A 21,795-nucleotide genomic window follows, 5' to 3' on the forward strand; every position below is an offset into this window, starting at 1 on the left:
CAATTAAAAAAATGTATCTAATGTGAAATTCACGGGGAGAAATATTTCACTTCAATGTTTCACAAAATTCTCTTAGGTATAATTATGATAATGACCATAATGTCTGTCATTTATATTTATATTGAAACCTTTAACATACGTTTTTATCTAAATCAACTTACATTGCATTTTTAAGGTATAAACATTTCTATCAGTTCTTGCATTCCCTGGAAATCGAACTCATGACCTTGGTGCAGAACCCGTGCTCTAATGTTTGAGCTAAAGGAACTGTAATTTGAATGTTTATTAATGCAATAATACAGCCCGCATGTCAAATCAGAAACCCTTGAGCTTTGGTAAGAGCAGCTTCCACGTGTTGAAATGAATTGAGCAACACATCCAACAGCAGATGAGCTTGTGTAATAGTGAGGAGGCGTTTACCTTTAGCTCTGCTGGTGTGAATTCTGGCGCGCACCCAGATCTGCTGCTCTGCCTTCTCGGGTGTCAGGTCCTGGACACGCACCAACGCCCTGTCTGCCTCAATCCAGGAGAGAAAGAGACAGAGTCTCAGAGAAAAGACATCAAAGACGACAGGCCTCCCCCCCTTGTACACAGATCCCCACAAAGACATTCACTCGGATTACAAAGCCACTGGGAGGAGGGCTAATAAATATGAAACATAACAAGCCCCGTCTGAAAGGTGACCATCACGTGAATTCTTCTGCATTTTGACAAATACAGTGTCCCCCTGCCGCCTCTGACTCACATTATGACTTTATTATGAGGCAGCAGAGATGGGGCGGTCCTGCTCAACCCCAGTAAAAGTGCTCAGGGCGTTTGGCTGATCCAGAATCCACCCACATGAAAACTTTGTCTATCTCTGCCTGAGAGGAATGCTGGTGGGAGACGACTTTGTTCTGTAGCAGCAGAGCTTAAAAACTTGCAGCCGGACAGTCGGGAGTAATGTCACCCTAATTCCTCATCCGAGATTTATCTCGTAGTTATTCAAGACTATTATGTGTGACAGCGAGGGGAGGAACATCAGGGAGAGCTAAAGGGGACGCCAGGGAGATCCCGACAGCATTAGATTATCTCTTAAGCTCAAAGACATTCCTAATTATCATTCTACAGCTAATTTTGCTATGGGAAACCTGTCCATATTCATCCTGTGGGAGCGAGATGCCCTCCTAAATCTCCACTTAAAAACTGAGAAGAACACTGACCCAGTTTCTGCTGGGATTGGACCATAGGACAGATCCCATAGCGATCCTTGGCAAAGTCCTGGGAGGAGAAGAGAAGAAGGGGTGGTAATCAATCTTAAAGGAACAGTTCAGCAAAAAAAAAACAATTAATTGTGTCATTTATTCCCCCTCATGTCATTTAAAACATTACTTTCTTCTGTGTAACACCAAAGGAGAATGTCTAAATAAGTCCTGAAATCTCCAAGCCTCAAGAAGGATGCAAAACCACCACAAAAGCATCATAAAGAAGCCCATTTGAGCGATACATAGCAAGTCAAACAAACCAAAATTTGAACCAATGAATTTGTTCATTCATTAATAATTCAAAAAGTTGTTTATCACTGATAATAATCCATTCCAGTAAGATGTTAATTTGAGAACCTTGTGAACGGATCATGGATCATCAATGAGCTCAATGTAAGAACTGAATTAGTTCAATTCATAAACAAATCTTTCAGACTAGTTTTGTGAACTGGATCAACCAATTCATTGAAAAACTCAAAAGAATGTTGACAATGACAGACATTGCCAGGATTATATCAAGCTATTCAGTGAATGATTACTTTAATGTCTTCAGAAACAAGCTATATGGATCACTTTTATGGTCAACTTAAGCCTCTTTTCCAGCGAAGTTACCTGGAACAATTTGTCACAGGAACTTTTTTTTCCCCAGACCTGCTGCTGACTGAGTTTCCATCGCGGCCTAAAGTACTGTGAAGATTAGGCAAATAGTCTGGTGACGTAAGACTGCGCGCGACTGCTCCTTCCAGTCCAGGAGGGGCCGCTAACGTCGAACAACGATAACATCATACAAAGCGACGGACAATCAGAATTTTTTTGTCACCATTTCCAGTTCCCGCTGGATTTCATCCTCGGCACTGCACCAGCACCGCACTGCAACAGGCTTTTAAAAATGGTGGTTGAAATACAATGCTGCGTAGAGTCAACCAATCCAAATTCTGCGTGAACTCAACCAATCAGCAATGTTCAGTGCCAAGTCCCACCCCCGAAACTTCCAGGCCTTTGAAAAAGTACTACCTCGCGAGCAGGGACTTTCTGAGGGGCACATTTTTACCCGGAACTTTATTTAGATCCTGGTTCCTGCAGTGGAAACACACCGAGTACCACCCTAAAGTCCCTAGTTCCTGCGGTGGAAACAGGCTTTTACTTACTTACTCAGAAAAGATCCAGTCCCTATTCATTATAATTCACCCGATAAAATTAAAAAATGTAATCTTTCCAAAATATATTCATAAAGTATTTGGAACACTAAGTAGGTAAGTACATGAAATAATTGTTATTTTTTTTGGTGAACTATTTCTTTAACATTTGATATGGCTAAAAACAGACAGGAAATGTGAATTTGGACAGTGAAGAGTAACTGAACAATACTTACATCCTCATCAGCTTCCTGCTGCTCTGCAGCCTGAATCAAAGAGAGAAACTGATTTCAATAAAACTTCCAACAGTAGAGGGAAAACAGACCCTCAGTAAGAGCTAATATAAAGATTAAACACATGCTGATTATTCTGGAGAAAGGCAAGCATTGCAAGTTCACTTTAAAATCCTACCAAACTGCAATGATACAAATTCAAACCCTATTCATTATAATTCACCCGATAAAATAAAAAAATGTAATCTTTCCAAAATATATTCATAAAGTATTTGGAACACTAAGACGGTAAGTACATGAAATAATTGTTATTTTTTTTGGTGAACTATTTCTTTAACATTTGATATGGCTAAAAACAGACAGGAAATGTGAATTTGGACAGTGAAGAGTAACTGAACAATACTTACATCCTCATCAGCTTCCTGCTGCTCTGCAGCCTGAATCAAAGAGAGAAACTGATTTCAATAAAACTTCCAACAGTAGAGGGAAAACAGACCCTCAGTAAGAGCTAATATAAAGATTAAACACATGCTGATTATTCTGGAGAAAGGCAAGCATTGCAAGTTCACTTTAAAATCCTACCAAACTGCAATGATACAAATTCAAACACTTACTGATGTCTGCAAGTACATCGGAGTGCTAACATGGAAAATAATATGACTTTTCTAGGTAAAGCAGTACTAGATTATTTGCAAATTATTCAAATCAATGTGTCAATTTAAGTAAGAATGATTTTATACATTTGCTCTGCTTATGTTACCTGTATCTGAATCACTCATTTGACAAAATGTTTCACAAATGTCCAGCAGACAAAAAAAATCCTCACAGACCCTTTAAGCAAACATTCATTTTGGCTGTTTAAAATATTGGGCAAATATTTTCTGGATGCACAAATTCCACTTTGCTCAGGCACATAAACAGATTTGTAAGCACAGGAATTGCAAAACAATGGAAACTCCTCCATATGGCAGTGGTGGGACATGAGCATCATAGTGGGCAGGGTTTGCGTCTCCTGGCGCACACTCACCAGCTTGGCCTGCTTCTCTGCCTTCTTCGCTGCTTTCTCTGCTTCCTTCTGCTGTTTCTTCAGGGCTTTCTTCGACTGGGCCTGCTGCTCCTCCTCACCGGCTCTAAAACAGGAAGACACCACACAACAAAAACAGTTCTGTCAAACTTCCATCTACCTTTTTTTAAATTTCCTTCCGGGAAACTTTTCTGATAGATGGGGTAAAAGCATTCCAACCTCGGCTCACACACACAGGCACAGCATCCCGCTGGCTTTTTAAGTTGTTGCGTCTTTCATCTATTGTTTCAACATGCCCAAAAAACAACAGAGGCTAAATTAGACTTTCATCAGTAACGTTTGCTTGTTTGTGCTCCTGTGGTCTAGGTAGTCCAGTTATAGCAGTACAGGAAGAGTGATGTCTGTCTACAGTAGCACATATGAAATATAATTCAGGCAATATGATTGTGCCATAATGTAGCAACAGACTGATTTAACAGTTAAGAATGGAAACGAGTACATGAAAGTGACAGTAATGATCAATAATGAAAAGTGTTATTTTATTTCACTTCTAATAATGTGATTTGAAATGAATTCAATATATCGGCCAGGCCAATTCTTCAATCCATATTTGGCCAAATTATCACGTCTGCAAATAGTAACTAACACATTAAAGATGCTGTAGTCTACTCTATTATTAAATTGCTCTATTATTAAATTGCATGACACTGGCCACTCTGCTCTATATAAGAACTGGCAATTAAAAAACCCATAGGCACTAGATTATTTCCTCTATATAGGGCCTTTCGCACCGCGGGAACCTTTTCATAGTACCAGAACTAATTGTGGAACTACCCACTTTTTGGCGTTTTCGCACCATCGGAACTGGGTGCGATTTTAGTACCGGACTGCCTTTTTCGAGAACCAAATTAGCTCCTACTCCGGAGCAGGGTCTAACCAGCACAACTGGCACTAATCGTGACGTAAGTAGACATTGATTGGCCAAACGTGTACGAAAACACCCTCACCCGCCATGATTTAAAACGCTGTGTAAATATTGTCAACTTATTTCGCAAGTATGGAGAACAGCGATAGAAACGCCGCGCACAAATGACGATGCTGTCGACCGGCTTACGTCACTCCTTAGTACACACTCTCTGTGCGAATGCAACCCTTTAAATAGTACTGGGAAATAGTTCCCGCAAAATCGTCCCAGTACTTTAGTACTGTACATTTAGTTCTGGAACTAAAGCGGTGCGAAAGGCCCTTATAATAATATGACAGGAACCAAGCTTACTTAGAAGAAAAAACATCACTCATTTACATACTGTTACATACTTGGCAATCACAAAAAATTAGATCAATTCCTCTGAAATGACTCTCCTTTTTGGCATTAACACCTGAGTCCATGGGTTCATTAGTTTAGTTCAGACACTTGGCTAACCAAGTCCATTAACCAAGTGAATCTAACATTTGCCAAAACTGCCATCCATCCATCATTAGTTAATATGGCAGAGATGGATTACCAAGCAGTACAACAGTTATTTAAAACAAACACAATTACACAGAAACCCCAACAATATGTAAACTGATCACAGGGCAGAGGTTAAAGGAAATGACATGCCTCTGTGATCTCCATTGCCGTTTAAAACACAACACATGGTTTCCGGTTAACAGGACTGACCAACCGCTTTAAATACACCCTTTACTAAAAGCTAATTTGCTAGATTTAAATTCTAAGTTTAATTTATAAGTTCTCTCTCTCTCTAAGGATGTTAAATAAGAATAGCACCATTTAATCTGAAACCACAAGAGTAGCAGGTGGTCAACATGAGCAGAACAAATCCGTGCTCCACCTCCAGACATTTAACAGAATTTATTATTACACTAATTACTCCAAACAACAGAACAAACAGAGAAACTATGACTTCATTGCAGAGTTTTGCTCTTTATCCAACACTGATCTACAAAGAACCCCCAAAAACAGCAGAATCTGGGCAAGCGACCATATGGCAGCCCTCAGGCAACACAGGATCGAGTGCCTGTACACAGTGCTACAGAAGGACAGTTACACAATGGACAGTGAATGTCTTCCCCAGCACTACCGCTGCCGAGACAACAACGGTCCAGCCGCGGGCACCGCTGAGGCCTTAACAATGCCAAAGTGGGCAACAAACAACTCCACTCCCACCTCTGCATTATGCATTAGCACGTAACCGCAGCGGAGGACATAAAGGGCCACAGTGAAGGCATATGAGCAGTTTGCAAGGGAATTCACGCATGACGATCCCCATAAGCATCGCTGCAATTTCAGCGCACAGGAAACTGGAAGCACTGGGGCAGATAGAAGAGAATGAGAAGGCTGCCGATAATTAAAGGCCTGTGCCAGATTCGGGGGTTATGTATTTACAGAAACACAAGGTCCGGAGCAGAGAAGGGATGTAAAAATAAAGATGGAGCTTTCAGATGCCCTCCTCGCCACCTCAGACAGCAGCTGTTATCATGTGACTCATCAAATTGTGGTTTATATATTAAACCATTGACAATATCACATAACACTGCTTTAGGCACAGCAGCATAGCATTATTATATAAATAATCCATTATAATAATGCAACTGCTAATAATTAAAATGAAAAGATCAATGTATTTGCAGTTTACATTGTGGACTTCATTTCTGTGATCAAAACAAATCTTTCTTACTTTCACTTTGTGTTTGAAATGTTATTTTCACTTTGTTTTTTGAAACGTAAAGTAGGTCATGCGGTTAACTTATTAGAAATTCTACTATTAAAATAACTTGTATTACGCTGGTCTCTCTTATCTGATCCACACCTTTCGATCAATTAATTTTCATGAGTTTATAGGAGATTGTCCACCTTGATTATTGAAAATGCTGTTCTTTTGAACTTTCTATTTATCATAGAATCCTGAAAAATATTTATCACGTTTCCACACACATACACACACACACACACACACAATTAAAAATAATAAGCATCACAAATGTTTTCAACATTCATAATGTTAATAATTGTTTCTTGAGCAGCAAATCATTATCACCAAACCGTGTCATTTTTCAGGTGCATTTCATTACGCCATTATTAAAAACTGGTAACTACCTGCATCTAGTACATCATATGCACTGCTTGCACATATCAAATGTTTTCTTTTACTACATAAAATTCCTCCACACTAACTCAGTTTATTAACTGTATTGCATTTCAAACGGCCCCACGATAGAAAGTTTATTCTCTTATGTCAGTAAACTGATCCCCAACTAAGTTATTAAGAGAAGATCATTCACAACTAAAAGTTAAAACTGTTGCAAAAGGTTATCTAGCATGTCTGATCATCTGTTTAACTCCAAATGTTAGTATATAAAGACACTGTTCAGCTGTCATAGTTAAAGATCTCTAAACTGCTGATGCAATCACCTGCAACTCTATTAGACTCAGCTAGCAGCAAGGCAAGCTAACCAATGCCCTGACCACAAGTATTAAACTTCCGCAGAAAACAATAAGATTGTATTCTCACCCTTGTACATTTTCTTTAGTCATAGTTCAGCTCTGAAGGGATGTAGTGAAACAAAAGCACTGGATATTCAAGATTTCAGATGTGTTGATGTGCAATGACAGCCACTCGGAACAGTGGACGTGGAGAAAAGATGGAAGTGTTTTGCTATTGCACATTCACGACTTCCTCGCTAGTCCGTGTAGAACAAGTCTCCGCGTAAAAAGGTTCCTAGTTACTGCTTGATCCGCACACGCTCGCAGTGCAGTTCGTTTTTAAGCTGCCTAGTTCGTGAAATAAAGTGAAATAAAACATTATGTATTAACAGTGCAATCCTACTGCCATCACATAAAAAATATGAGTTAAATCATTTCAATATAAACCTTGTGATTATCTATGTTTTACCTATATGGTTTATAGCAGGGCTGTCCAAACTCGGTCCTGGAGGGCCGGTGTCCTGTAGAGTTTAGCTCCAACCCTAATTAAACACACCTGAACTAGGTGACTACATTTTTAAGACTTGTATAAACAGTTTATGCAACCGGCCCCAGGTGTGTTGAGGCAAGTTGGAGCTAAACTCTGCAGGACACCGGCCCTCCAGGATCGAGTTTGGACAGCCCTAGTTTATAGTTACTTAAGGGCTGCTAACTTGCTTCTGTAACCTGAGGATTATTAATTTCTGTGAAACATACTGAGGCACATGTAAACATATACTATATACAGTATATATTACATATATATTGTATATATTAGGCTATATGTTTCTCAGTAGGACTGCTTCATATTACCAGGGTCACTGGATAATTAAAGAGGCAATAATCTCAAAGCCCCCTTTCTCTTGAGTTACAGACCACCACTTCTGTTTGCTCTATTCAGCTGTGTCATAAAGTCTTTCAGGAGCTATTGGTCATGATGCAGGAAACTGCCTTCCTGATTCTTCAGCCAAAACAATAATAATAAACAAATGGCAAGAGTAGGAAATACAGTCTGATCAAACTTCATTGAAATAAAGCTCCCTTTACAGCTTTATTTACACATCTAAATAAACAGTTTGATCATATTTCTGACCATATTTGAGAGGCAGCTGCTTTACAAAGTAACTCATCTGTATCTTCCTTGCTAACTTGCTTCTGTAACCTGCTTCTTAACCTGTAAAACTGCCTTCCTGATTCTTCAGCCAAAACAATAATAATAAACAAATGGCAAGAGTAGGAAATACAGTCTGATCAAACTTCATTGAAATAAAGCTCCCTTTACAGCTTTATTTACACATCTAAATAAACAGTTTGATCATATTTCTGACCATATTTGAGAGGCAGCTGCTTTACAAAGTAACTCATCTGTATCTTCCTTATTTTCTAAATATTATACTTTCTGTGTATGTTCTTTTGTTCTCACATAATTATTTTCTTTAAGACATTAATTATTAAAGGGCATGAATTATCAAAGGGCTGTTTGGATTAACTTAACATTTGTTTTTGACCTGTGGTGTGCTTGGCTAAGGTTTGTCTGAGTTGTGGGGTTTGATAATATAGGTTTTCCCAGCAGATTTCCAGAAGCTCCTTTTGGTTGGTCTCTTTTCAAATGGCAGTTTAGAGATGGGAGAGATGGTCCAGCTGAGCTCAATTGAGTGTTAATGGTGAGGCGCGGCTTTTGAGAACAGCTCTCATGCTAATGACAGAACCATTCCAAAACATTTCCAAATGAACAAAATGCAGCACTGAATACTCTATTTTTACTGGCCTCTTACTGTGAGAGCAGACTCTGAAAAATAACCATAATGCAGGGTACTTCACACCTCATTGGACTCTTTAGAAATGGTCATTTTAACCCACTGTGTTAAACATGAGTTAAGTCATTACAACATGAACCTTGTGAATATCTATGTTCTGCCACTGTGGCTTATAATTTCGTTAGGGCTGCTAACTTGCTTCTGTAATCTGATAGACCACAACTTGATGACTGAGATATTTGCATTGCAAATAGAGGTCAAATGTGCATGCACGTATTAACAGTAATCCTGTAAATTCTTAAGAATTTTGGATTGTGACATTTTTTAATGACAATTTAAAACCAATTCTCGAGAAAGGTCCTTATTTATTCTCATTATTGTAATGTGAACATTTATTATGTATATATTATATTTTTATTATTTAAAAGGTAAATTATTCCTTCTTCTTTGTAATAATTGTTAAATTGATTTTAATTTGTGCTGTTTTAAATTTTAATGAAACTTTTTATATTTGTAATATAATAAATCACTGTATTGCATTTATGAGAATAATTAGTGAAAATAATGTATCTAATAAAACTAAAACTTCAAGACATTACAACTACAAGTAGAGGATAAAATATATTATGTATTCTGCAGATTTTATAATTTCACACTTTACATCTTCAAACTACCCTTGTAACTTCTTTTGCTTGTTATCTGATACAACAACAGAAATCCCAAAGGACAGCCAATTCTGTCCCTTTGTAGGTTGATGGGTGTCTTGTATCAGCAGTTGCTTAAATGCTAAAGAACACAGATGTTCTTAAAATTACAGACCTTCTCCTCAGCCATTCTGTTCAGCAGGAGATCAGGTGGAGCTTTTGTTTTGGTAACTTGACAGACCTTCACTCCACTTCAGCTCTACCCTACCCCCGCTGAGAGATTGGGGTTGAGGGGTGTGTGTATATGTGTGTATGTATGTGTGTGTGTGGTTGGGGGAGGGTCTGGCCACTTGAGAGAATTAAGACAACACCTTCAGACCTCATTAAAATTGGTGATTTTTAGGTTTTATTAAGAAACAGGAGTCAAAATGCAACAATTGTGACATGATTAAATTACAACCCCTTTTTTAACAGTGTGAGCTACCATTTTAATAAATATCAAAAAGCTTATGGGGGAATAGGAATAGCTAAGTGCACACACACACACACAATGGCAAACAATGAACTATTTACAAATAATTTACACTACACGTTCTGAATCAGCCAAAAGACTATGCAACAGTTTGCTAAAATTTCCTGAGAAGAACTTCTGCAAGTATAGACTTTGTCAAGGCTCTGACTTTAGGTTTTGCAATAAAAGTACTAAAAAAAAAAAAAAAGTACTAACATTAAAAAAAAGCAGTTGAATAAAAACACCAGAAAAATAAGTGTTACAAAATAACAATTAACAACACAACTTACAGATTACAATATACAAAAGTGTAGTAAAGTCCTTTTAAAAAAAAAATAAATAAAAATGAAAGCTTAGTCATCCACGTAGGAAAGTTTTATGTTCAAGTGTCCATTAACTGGACAGGACACTGGATGACTCGGACTCAGTAGATACTGATGATATAGGACCTCTTTTCTTGGTCAACATCTTGTGACTTGATCTACTGCTGATGCTCAGAGCGTTAAGTGTTACAAAATAACAATTAACAACACAACTTACAGAATACAATATACAAAAGTGTAGTAAAGTCCTTTTTAAAAAAAATAAAATAAAAATGAAAGCTTAGTCATCCACGTAGGAAAGTTTTATGTTCAAGTGTCCATTAACTGGACAGGACACTGGATGACTCGGACTCAGTAGATACTGATGATATAGGACCTCTTTTCTTGGTCAACATCTTGTGACTTGATCTACTGCTGATGCTCAGAGCGTTACGGGCAGATTTACTGAACTTGACTCCCAGGAAAGCATAAAGGATGGGGTTGAGACAGCAATGGAAGTATGCTAGCGCCTCAGTGAAGAAGATCCATTTCTCCAGACCCTGCTCCAGGAAACAGCTGTGAGAAATGACATTCAACATCACCAGAGTGTCCACCAGGATGCCGGCACAGTAAGGCAGCCAACAGATGAAGAAGCAGAGGATGAGGATGACAGTTGTCTTCAGAGCCTTCCTCTTCAGGGCCTGACCTTTGGAGTTCTTGGACAGTTTTGAGATGATGATACAGTAACAGGTCAGAATGATCAGACCAGGCAGCAAAAAGCCAACGATGATGTGCTGGAAGCGGAACACAGCCTTCCACACCATGTTCGCTTGGTGTGGGTAGGTGAGCTCGCAGATCGTATTAATGCCCGTATTGTGGACTTTGGCGAACACCAGATCGGGCACAGTGAGTAGTGTCGCCGGGAGCCAAACTCCAAGGTAGATCACCCTTTCTGCAAGCACCCTCCTAAAGTTCTGGCTGTTTGTGGCACGGACAACCGCCAGATACCTATCCAGGCTGATGAAGGCCAGAATCAGCACGCTGCTGTACAAATTCAGAGTGTAGATCATATTGACAGTGACACACAGAAATCCCCCAAAATGCCATCCGCTGGCTGCATCCACAGCCCAAAAGGGTAAAGTGAGGACAAACAGGAGATCGGCGATGGAGAGGTGCAACCTGTACTTGTCTGTCATGTTCTTTGACTTCTTTTGGAAGCCCATCACAAGCACCACAAGTCCATTGCCAATGATTCCCAGGACAAATATAATCCCATATACAGTAGGGAGGAAGATCTTTTGGAAGTCATTGCTGACTGTTAGGTCACAGAGTTCGTCAAAGTCAAAGTCTCCAGACCCGGAGTCTGAGCTGTTGTCTAAAACGATGTGCTGCAGAAATAACAGTATATTGATTACTTTCACATAAACAATATGTTAAAAATCGCAAAGTTAAATCAAACATTGCAAATTAAAAATATATTTAAACACATTAAAAACAGATATGTTTTTAAAAACTTTTTTATTTTAAAAAGATTTTTAAACTAAATGGTAAACAGTGACACCCAAAGTGCAGGTTACAAGACATGACAAAAATAAACAATAGACTAAGCCTTATTAACAAGTAATTAATCAAATATCAGACTACAGAGCGTTTTACAATTGTCCTAAATCGACTTACGTCGTAAAAGTCCATGTCGTTCAAATAGATGAACGCAAAATCCGCGCAAAAAGTCTCCACGGTCAACGGAGCTCCTGCAGCAACATTTAAATGGTCCTCTGAAGAGTCTGACACGCCCCTTTTTATTCAACAGGGCGGGGCCATGACGTAGGCGGAGCTCAGCAGGGCAGCGCTCTCGTGGGCAGTATTATGAATGCACGCTGCCTCCAATGGTTATTGACATAGCCTTTATATTTGTGTTTCACTCGTGCCTGTTACAAAAATCGTTTGTACACAGACTTTTTGCTGCTATCAATGGCACTGCTTATATTACAAATTCAGATAGACAGACAGACAGACAGACAGATAGACAGATAGACAGATAGATAGATAGATAGATAGATAGAGAGGCCTATCACAAATGTACCACAAATATTACAATGACTAAGGAAGTTTATTTTTATTATTGAAAACTTATTTTATATTATAATTTAAATTCAATTTAATTTGAATTTATTTGCTAAGCAGCTGTATAACAAGGGGGATAATGAGGTAGTCAGCAGGTCGTTATCGCAAATTGATTCACAGAAGGACAATACAAGCCACTCTGTTTTGGGGTCCTGATCATTCTGATCAGTGTTTATTTTGTGCTAAAGGAACAGTTCACCCCCCCCAAAAAAAAACTCACGTCATCCAAGATGTGGATGAGTTAGTTTTTTAATCAGAACAGATTTGTAGAAATTTAGCATAATGTCATTTGCTTAACAATGGATCCTCTGTAGTGAATGGGTGTCGTCAGAATGAGAGTCCAAACAGCTGATAAAAACATCACAATAATCCACAAGTAATGCACACAACTCCATCAATTAATGTCTTGTGAAGTGAAAAGCTGCAAGTCTGTAAGAAACAAATCCATCATTAAGGCGTTTTAAATTCAAACTTTTTCCTCCAGTGAAAAAGTCCACCCCCTGTTGTCCTGTCACATCAAAATCCACCGACATATTTGTTTAGAACTGTTTTGGACTACAATGTAATGCTAAATTTATCCAAATTTGTCTCTGATGAGGAAACAAGCTCATCTACATCTTGCATGGCCTGAGGGTGAATACATTTTCAGCAAATTTTCATTTTTGGGTAAATTCCTTTAAAGACCATCTGACTGTACAGTATCTCTTACATATTAATTTAATCAGATCAACTGAAGTGAACTTTTCCACCACCGAAAATGTCCTCCCAGATATCCCAGCAGTTTTGTTTATGATCACATCGTGTTTCCTGGGTGAAGAACAATGTGAAGGCCTTTACTTGTGGTGGCTTAGGCTTTGTAGTGTGAATAACTAGATGACAGGTCTCCTCTGGTCCTCTTTGCAATTTGTTTGGTGTAGAACTCTGATTGTTGAAGGAACCGTGAGTGACGACAGAAGAAGGTCAAGCAGTCACTTCCATCATATGCCTAGACTAACATTTCATGACAGATCCAAACTCCCTGTGACTCTGCTAAATTTCATCCATGCACGACAGAATTGCATTTCTTTGAAACATGAGATACTTATTTAAGTGATTTATTCATTTAATTTTTGAGCAACATCTTTGCCATCTAGTCAACTTATAGGTTTCTTATAGTGTTTGTTGAGATGTCTGTCTTCTCATTAGGTCAATCCCTAATGGTGCTCTTAGTTAGAGCCCTGTGAATTCCTCCATCCATTGTGTTACTGGAACATCAACAGCATGGGCCTCTGGAAAGTAATGGATACGAATGAAGGTGACTAAGGAAAAATAGAAGTAGATGTAAAAGTGTTCACTGACAGATGAAGACATGACAGAATTTTTATGCACCTTTTTAAGGATCATGTGTCCAATAACAATAAACACTTGATCCTACATACTTTGCAGTTCAGACACTTAAAAGTCTAGAGCTTTCTTTTTGCTGATGATATAAATCACTCAGCAAATATATGCCTTTCTACAGTATATCTGTAGATTATCTTTTCTATATTTTTTCTTTATTTTATTTCATAATGGATCAGAAAGGCAAAGCTTATGGTTGCAACTGCACACTGCATAATGCTTATTAACTAGTAAATGGAAAATTATGGAAATTAAAAATTATTAATTTAGAAAATATTAATTTAGAGAAATGCGAACTGTAAGCATTTTCACACATGGATTCAGACTCAAACTCCACCGTCGAAAGTTAAAACAGGTTTTGACAGGTCGTTTCAGGATGAATTATTAACTTGGCAATGCCTCCATGTTTTATTTTCTTTCAATTATATGAGTGAGGGTCAGGTCAGGAGGATGTGTTTCGCTAACCAGAGCTAGAATCCCCCTTGTGAAATACAAGATACCCTGTCCTGAGAGCACTAAACATAAGCTGTCTGTATACGCCGCCTGTACCCCGAATACAAAGGATCCATGTCCTGTTTAGAATTCAAATAAAAAGTTTGAAGAGCGGCAAGGGAGCTAAGGAGCAGGGAATGAGTATGGAAATAAGGTAAAAGAATGCAGCAGAGATAAAGAACATAATGTATAAAGCCTCCAGAGAGTAAACAATGCTTGTTTTGCAGCCACAACTCATTCAAGGCCTTCAGCAAGCTTGCAAAGGATCACGTTCAAAATAATATGAGGGCTGAAGGATCTGCTCTGGTTCATAAGACTTTTTGGAAAATATGCAATGATACATAATTAATCATAAAATTCAGAGCTAGGGGGTTTCCAGCTATTACAACCAAGCTGCTTGTGTGGAGACTGTTGTTTTTTTTTATTCTGCTTTGATCTGACATTAAAAACCCCAAGCAGATTGATTTGTTTTTTTTTTCATCCTGATTTTTTAAAAGTCAAATTTAGTCTTAATATTTAAATACAGATTTAACAGGTAAATATCACATGATTACAGTACAAAAAGTATTAATTTACATGACAGAAAACTCCTAATTATCCTCTTTAGGTATTTCAAGGGGAAAATACTAGCTACATTTTAATTAGATACATTTTAAGTAACTAGTTCTATATGCAAAATAGAATCTAAACATCTCTAAAAGATAATGTGGGTTAATATATCTGCTCTGAGTTGGCACATAATTTAGATCAAAAGAGTTGAAGGGCTTTTTCTGAGCTGGAAAACATCTTTTACTTATGGTTCTGCTTTGGGATATTTATTAACGGTACATGCAGATCATGTTGGATGGCTGTTGCCTAGTTAATTCCAGCCTCTTTATGGTTGTGTTCTGCATATTTTTCACCCACCTCCCCTCAAAAAGAGCGAGTGAAACATAACCAGGGCAATGACATGATAAGATTTGCCCATTCATGTTCCAGCTCGGAATATTTTTCATCTTTCATGACTAAATGATAGTGTTACTCACATATCATAAAGCATATTTCTCAGTTTAGGCGTGTCAGGGAAAAAATCCAGTTCTTATGCATTCATGACATTGATGTTCAGCAGATTTAGATACACAACCACAGTTTTAAGCCTATGGCATATCATAGAAACATTTAGGAAACGTCTTAAAGGACTGTTTAAAGATTGAACAATGGAAATTTTGAAAGGAAAAAGGTTTGCCTTATCTACGAAAGGCACCTTTTTATGCTTCCTACTTGGGTGTGGGGCAGACTTATTGACTTTCTGAAAGCTCTTCCTCTTATAGCATTATAGGTCATGGCTTTGAGCTTTGAAATTAGAGGAGAGGGCCATTTATTCACAGGAGAATTTGTTGGACAGGCCTGAGATGTGCCTTCATAAAGTTTGGAGTCGATTTCAAACACTATACTATTCAGATAAGCGTGGTTTGTAATCAGAAATGTTAACTTTCATTTTGGCGGTTTGCTGCATGTTGTTCACACGTGAGCAAAACTGAAAACACGTAAAACAGGCAGTCACATGTTGTACCATGAGCAACGTGTGGGTGCTCGATCTGTGGTGTTGACTTACAACAGGAAGCACTATGGTTTGCATATAAGAAAAAAAAAAATCACTGGCACATTTTCTTTGCCCACACGTCCTGACACGACTTCACTTCGAAAATGAAGGGGTAATGAAAAAGGAAAAAATAGGTTGGGTAAAATGAAATTTCAAATGGTGACACTTCCCCTGGGTTGTTACTTGAAATTTATATTCATTATTGGCTCATAGCCCAAACAAACCACAACAGCATCTCAACAAGCCTTTATTGGATGAGATGAAGTCTGAAGGGAAGGGTGTTTGCTGTTTCTCCATGATAAGTTCCTACCTTCCCTCACTAACGACTAAATTGTGGTTTAATGTGCAATACTGAAGCTGAGTAAAGTGACGAATGGAAGACTAGAGTTAGTATGTCACATCGGATTACAAAAGAGCCGAAGCCTTTTTCCTAGGATGGGCCTGATAGCTAAATGTAGTGCTATCGCTGCTATTTAGCTGTTATGCTGGGTTAATATCCATTAAATGGTTCACTTTTCAAGAAATGTTTTGAAATAGATTTCATAGGCGCTGCTTCCCTCTGTCTGTTATTCTATTAGAGGGAAATTATCTAAAAATGCACCCCATAACATTTTTGACCGACTTACCAGCTGTTTTTATTACAGAGTCTACCTGTGTCTGACCTTCCAATAGAGCCAATTGTGTGCGTTCAGCAGGAAAGCACTATGACTATCTGTGACAGAAGGGTTGAGGGGCAGCCACTCCTTTTGCCCCCTTTCAAGTGTCCTCTGCTCTAAATCCGCCCATATGGCCAGAGTGGCTTGAGTAGAGAAGAAATGGCACATCAAGCACATGGCCTGTTCAATTCTGCTTCACTTGATTCCGATAAGAGGGACGGTGCACCAGATGACGGCTCATAAGAGCTCATGAGTAGGTGAATGGAAGAGTCATAAGCATGCTGCTAATGAGCGTTCAGTGCACCCACAATGCAATTCAGAGTTGTTCATTATTTATTAGGTGACTGATGTGTGATTAGTCCACTGTCAAGTTAGATTTGAGGTAAAGTCAGTCAAGATATAGAAAACAACTCAACATCAGTGCAAACAAACAAAAAAATCCCTTTATATCCTCTAACTTTACATCAGATATTGTATATTCTAATTTCTGTAGGGAGCCAGGAGGAAGTGTAAAGCTGCCACACATCCACTTATGGTCACTTAAGGTACTAGGACTTCTATTAAAATTCTTAATCGCGTAGAACTTTTACTAAAATACAAAATATTAAACATACTGAATATTTGAAGCTGCTTTTTTAAATAAATTTTTTATAGTGTTAGTCGTGAGCCAAAATAGGCCTAAAATACTAAATATTAAATATACTTCATATTCCAAATATTTTTATGATGGTAGTTTTGATGCAAAATAGTCTTAATATTCTCAATACATATTTAAAAAATATTTTAATGACTGTAAAATGATAATTTTTGAGCCAAAATAGTCCTAATAAAATACAAATCTGAAATATACTGCATATTGTAACATTTAAAAAAAAAAAAGCTTTTGTTGTAATGTTAGTTTTGAGGCAAAGAGTCTTAAAACACTAAATATTCTCAATACAATTTAAATATTATTATATTGTTCATTTTGAGACAAAATAGTCCTAAACTGCTAAATAAACTACTAAAAATTCTAAATTGTTTTTAATATTTTTAGAAGAATAAAAAATATCAAACACAGAATAACTTCTGTCTTTTACATCTTTACAGATACAGTGGACATTTTTATGTAGCGAGAGAATGAATGGGCACATTGCAGGCCAGACGCAAACTCACATCACTAACATGAACACCATAGCATCAAGAATATTAGTGCTGTTTCAGAGCTCTGACATGCAGATGTTTCTTAAACACCAGACTGAAACAAAGCACTCATAACCAGCACAGTCATATAATGACACACTTTGTCTTCTCCAAGATCTGGTTTCTTGAAGCCTGAAAGACGAAACCAGAGCAATGGCCTGCAGCAAGCTGAAAACAAATGGTTATTTTTCTGGAGGTGAAAGAGAGAGAAAGATGAAAAACAAGCACCTGTTAACATGACTTGTTTTTGTTCCTCAATTTCATAGGCTGTAAGCTATAATAATGGGCCACACAGTGAAAGTCTTGGTATAATTAAAGGCTTTTCAATGTCTGAACTTCAAATTCTGATGCCTGACTGCTGTGCGATGCCAAGTACTCACAGATACATATATTTAAGTATATATTTACAGTATATTGCACAGTTTTATTTACTTTTAATTGGGATGCACACACACTTTTTTTTACTTATTGTTGACTTTTATAGGCAATGTACACTGATATATATGACTCAATATTTCACACACACTTTAAACGTTTGTCATGTCAACAGATAATACTGTCTTGTTATTTGTATGTTTAAGGTATATCAAAGTCTGAAAATGAAAGGAGATTCCCATGAGGCTTTGGGTTTTAAGAAAAGTAAACAGAGGACTCCCTTTCCCCCCGGCTAAAGTTTCTGCCTCCTGGCTTTTTCCATGGACAGACAGGGAATATAACTCCCAGCTTTGTATGCAATGGCTCCTTAGTTTATTTTGTATTACATTTCACGCCACAATTTCCCTTTTTTTCTGTTACGGCTTGTTAATTCTGAGATGTCTTCACTGATAAAACCTGTTGTCGACAGGTTCCAGACAGCGAAACTGAGAGGATTGCTGTGAAGTAGCCAAAATATAATCCTGATATAAGCATTGTGTGTTTACTTCACATTTAACAGTGTCAATTAAGACTCAAACCCCTCGAAGACAGCCATAACAAAAAGTGGGGGGTCATAAAAACCTTAAACAGCACTAATTATACATTTGAACTGTTTCCAGTAAGCACACAAGTTAGATTACAAGTTAGCCAGCTTGTCTATTGTCACATTCGGCTGAAATCTCAAATATATACTGTCCACATTTTGTTTTAAAGGCCATTTGGGTTGCATGATACGAATCTCAATAGATTGTGGCCTGAAAATCACCTACATAGTTCTTGCTTTGAGTGAACTTGTTTAAACTAGACAGATATTGGGTGCTGTATATTTCTCAAAATGTCACATTCTTCTGTTCTGACTCACTCGCAGCAATGTGTTTTGAATTGTGCTTGAATTGCATACAACTGTAAGCCCCTATTGTTCACAGCCAAAGTCACTTCACAAAACCCAGACGATTTGACAAGGGAAATCTTGTTCAGACCTCTTAATTAGTGCCCAGGAAAGTGCTCTTCACTCTCACTTCAAATCGAATCAATGTCTGATCAATCATGGGCCCTGAGCCTTCAGGGTGGCAGTGGGGATCGATCTGCCATTTTTCAGGGTGTCCGTTGACTGCTTATATGTAGGGCTACGGCTGAGGCCTGTCTAATTGAATTAGCAGGGCCACGTCCCCAGGGTGGTTTCCATCTGGTTTTATATGTAACTGACAAGAAGAAGTGACTTGAAGATACATCAACAGATGCAGCTGGTAATCCAGGAGGGAACGTAACTCTATAGAGGTTGCAGAATGAGACACTATTTTGCTTCATTTCCTTGGCACGGTTTCGTTATGTGTTTCAAATAAGTCACGGTAAAATACACAAGCATTAGAAAATGGGTATAAAAAGAGAAAACCCTGCAAAAATCACACATCTAATTGTACATTCTGACTGTTGTTTGCTAACAGATGTTCTGTTATTGAGAACTAAAAGCATTTCTTGTGCTAACATTTTTTTGGGCATCCACGGCTGATGTTAATTAAATCAATGTTATCATTCCAGGTGATGACAACACCTGTGCTTTCGTTTCATTACTCAGACTAAATCACCTATTATTGTCCTCAGAGTCAGACACCAGAAATTATTGCTCAACCAGCTTCTGAGTGCTTTGTCTTTGTCCTCAGACACCCAATATCCTATTTCCTTGCTTTTCCTTTGCAGAAGATGGATTAGTGTTCCTAAGGCCAAATCATTAATTTCACATTTATCAGGGAAGCCTAAAATACTGAACCATAAAATCATTCAAAAAAGGTCTGTTATTCAAATCACACTTTTAATGCAGCATTGTGCAGTTTAGGTTCACCTTGTCAGCCATTAGGCTATTACTTATTATTGCTTATAGCCTACTTAGGGTTTGTGCTCAATGTGGCATTCATTTAAAGACACAGTTCGCCCCAAAATGGAAAAATATGTCATTATTTACTCACCCTCCACTTGTTCCAAACCTATATGAGTTTTTTCTTCTGTTGAAAATATTTTGAAGAATGTTAGTAACCAAACCATTGACTTAGAATGAAATAAATAAATAAAAATACTATAGAAGTCAATGGCTTCCATCAAGAAACTCATACAGGTTTGATACAACTTGAGGGTGAGTAAATGATTTTTCATTTTTGAGTGAATTATCCCTTTAAATAATATCTTAAATTAAAACAATTCTTGCAAAACACAAGGTGTAAACAATATATAAACAATCCAGTTTATATTTACTTACAGAGATGTATTGTTATCATACCTTAAACACATGTAATATGTGCAATTAAGGTTTCGTTTGATGACGGCTGCTCAGTGAGTAGCTTGGGATCAGTGGACACTGCGTAGGGATCCTAACCAAAATAAATAAATAAATAAAATTGTGAATGCAGCTTATCTAATGCTTCATGGAGTTTCTTGCTCCAGATTCACACATACTGGAATGTAACACACACACACACACACACACACACAGGTTTGTTTTTGTGAAAAGTGGGGACATCCCATAGGCGTAATGGTTTTTATACTGTACAGACCGTATATTCTATTGCCCTACACCAACCCTACCCCTAAACCTACCCCTTACAGGAAACTTTGTGCTATTTCAGATTTTCAATACACTCCATTCTGTGTGATTTATATGCGTTTTGAAAAGTGGGGACATGGGGTAATGTCCTGAAAAGTCACCTTCTCCTTGTAATACCTATGTCATACCTTTGTCATTATACAAATGTATGTCCTCATTTGTCACAAAAACGCGCGCACACACACACACACACACACACACACCCACACACACACACACACGGTGAAAGCTGAAATCTGCTAATATGGGCACCAATTAAAATTAAAAATACATTTCAGAATCCAGCAAGCACCGAGAAGCAATTTGACCAATATAGTGCAGTGATAATAAATAACTGATCAATTATGATGTACAGTGCCTTGCGAAAGTATGAATTTTTTTTTTTTTTTACATTTTGTTATGTTGCTGCCTTATGATAAACTTCTTTAAATTACTTTTTTTCCACATCAATCTACACTCCATACACCATACTGACAAAGCAAAAACAGAATGGTCACAACTTCATAAATTTATTAAAAATAAAAAAACTGAAATAAGTACATTGCATAAGTATTCATACCCTTAACTAAATATTTTGCTGAAGCACCTTTACAAGTGTTTACAAGACTTTTCAAGTCTTTTTTGTTTGATGCGACATACTACAAGCATCAGCATTTTGCAATTATCTGCCATTCTTCACCTCACCTGTTCACCTCTCAAGCTCTGTGCTCTGTCATGGGGGCAGATGCACATTTTCAGGTTTCTCCAGAAATATTTGATTGGGTTCAAGCTCAGGCTGTGGCTGGGACACTCAAGGACATTCACAGAGTTGTCTATAAGCCACTCTTGCTGTGTGCTTAGGGTCCTGTTGGAAGGTGAACCTTCTGCCCAGTCTGAGGTTCTGAATGCTCTGGACTGGGTTTTCATTAAGGCTAACTCAATATTTTGGTGCATTGAACTTATCTTCTACTCTGACGAGTCCCTCGGTCCCTGCCGCTGAAAAACAGCCCCACAGTATGAGGCTGCTCCCAGCACACTTTACTTTTGGGATGGTACTCTGCAGGTGATGAGCA

General features: G+C 37.9%; 2 protein-coding genes across 4 annotated transcripts in view; both read right to left on the reverse strand.

Annotated features, from left to right (window-relative positions):
* Nucleotides 1–7,339, reverse strand: part of dars1 (aspartyl-tRNA synthetase 1) — a 28,205-nt gene extending 20,866 nt beyond the window's left edge. Inside the window, exons 1-5 of one of the 2 annotated variants that reach the window (XM_016470724.1) lie at nucleotides 7,153–7,339; nucleotides 3,641–3,743; nucleotides 2,617–2,646; nucleotides 1,203–1,260; nucleotides 421–513 (exon numbers count right to left, since the gene is read on the reverse strand). In XM_016470724.1, coding sequence (XP_016326210.1) covers nucleotides 421–513; nucleotides 1,203–1,260; nucleotides 2,617–2,646; nucleotides 3,641–3,743; nucleotides 7,153–7,175 — 307 coding nt within the window. In that variant the 5' untranslated portion in view covers nucleotides 7,176–7,339. Of the gene's footprint in view, nucleotides 1–420; nucleotides 514–1,202; nucleotides 1,261–2,616; nucleotides 2,647–3,020; nucleotides 3,051–3,640; nucleotides 3,744–7,152 lie in introns of both variants that reach the window. The other variant, XM_016470723.1, reaches the window with a different exon arrangement.
* Nucleotides 7,340–10,278: 2,939 nt separating this feature from the next.
* cxcr4b (chemokine (C-X-C motif), receptor 4b) lies at nucleotides 10,279–12,067 on the reverse strand. 2 transcript variants are annotated; one of them, XM_016470722.1, is made up of 3 exons: nucleotides 11,995–12,067; nucleotides 10,747–11,705; nucleotides 10,279–10,496 (listed from the first exon to the last, which is right to left on the reverse strand). In XM_016470722.1, the coding sequence occupies exons 1-3, from the start codon at nucleotides 12,007–12,009 to the stop codon at nucleotides 10,409–10,411; spliced, it is 1,062 nt and encodes a 353-aa protein (XP_016326208.1). In that variant the 5' UTR covers nucleotides 12,010–12,067; the 3' UTR covers nucleotides 10,279–10,408. The 2 variants fall into 2 exon arrangements, with proteins under 2 accessions (XP_016326208.1, XP_016326207.1); XM_016470721.1 differs by lacking the exon at nucleotides 10,279–10,496 and having other exon boundaries at nucleotides 10,529–11,705.
* Nucleotides 12,068–21,795: the final 9,728 nt, after the last annotated feature.

This window comes from Sinocyclocheilus anshuiensis, unplaced genomic scaffold (genome assembly GCF_001515605.1).
Source record: "Sinocyclocheilus anshuiensis isolate Anshui unplaced genomic scaffold, SAMN03320099.WGS_v1.1 scaffold4043, whole genome shotgun sequence".
NCBI classification, from domain to species: domain Eukaryota; kingdom Metazoa; phylum Chordata; class Actinopteri; order Cypriniformes; family Cyprinidae; genus Sinocyclocheilus; species Sinocyclocheilus anshuiensis.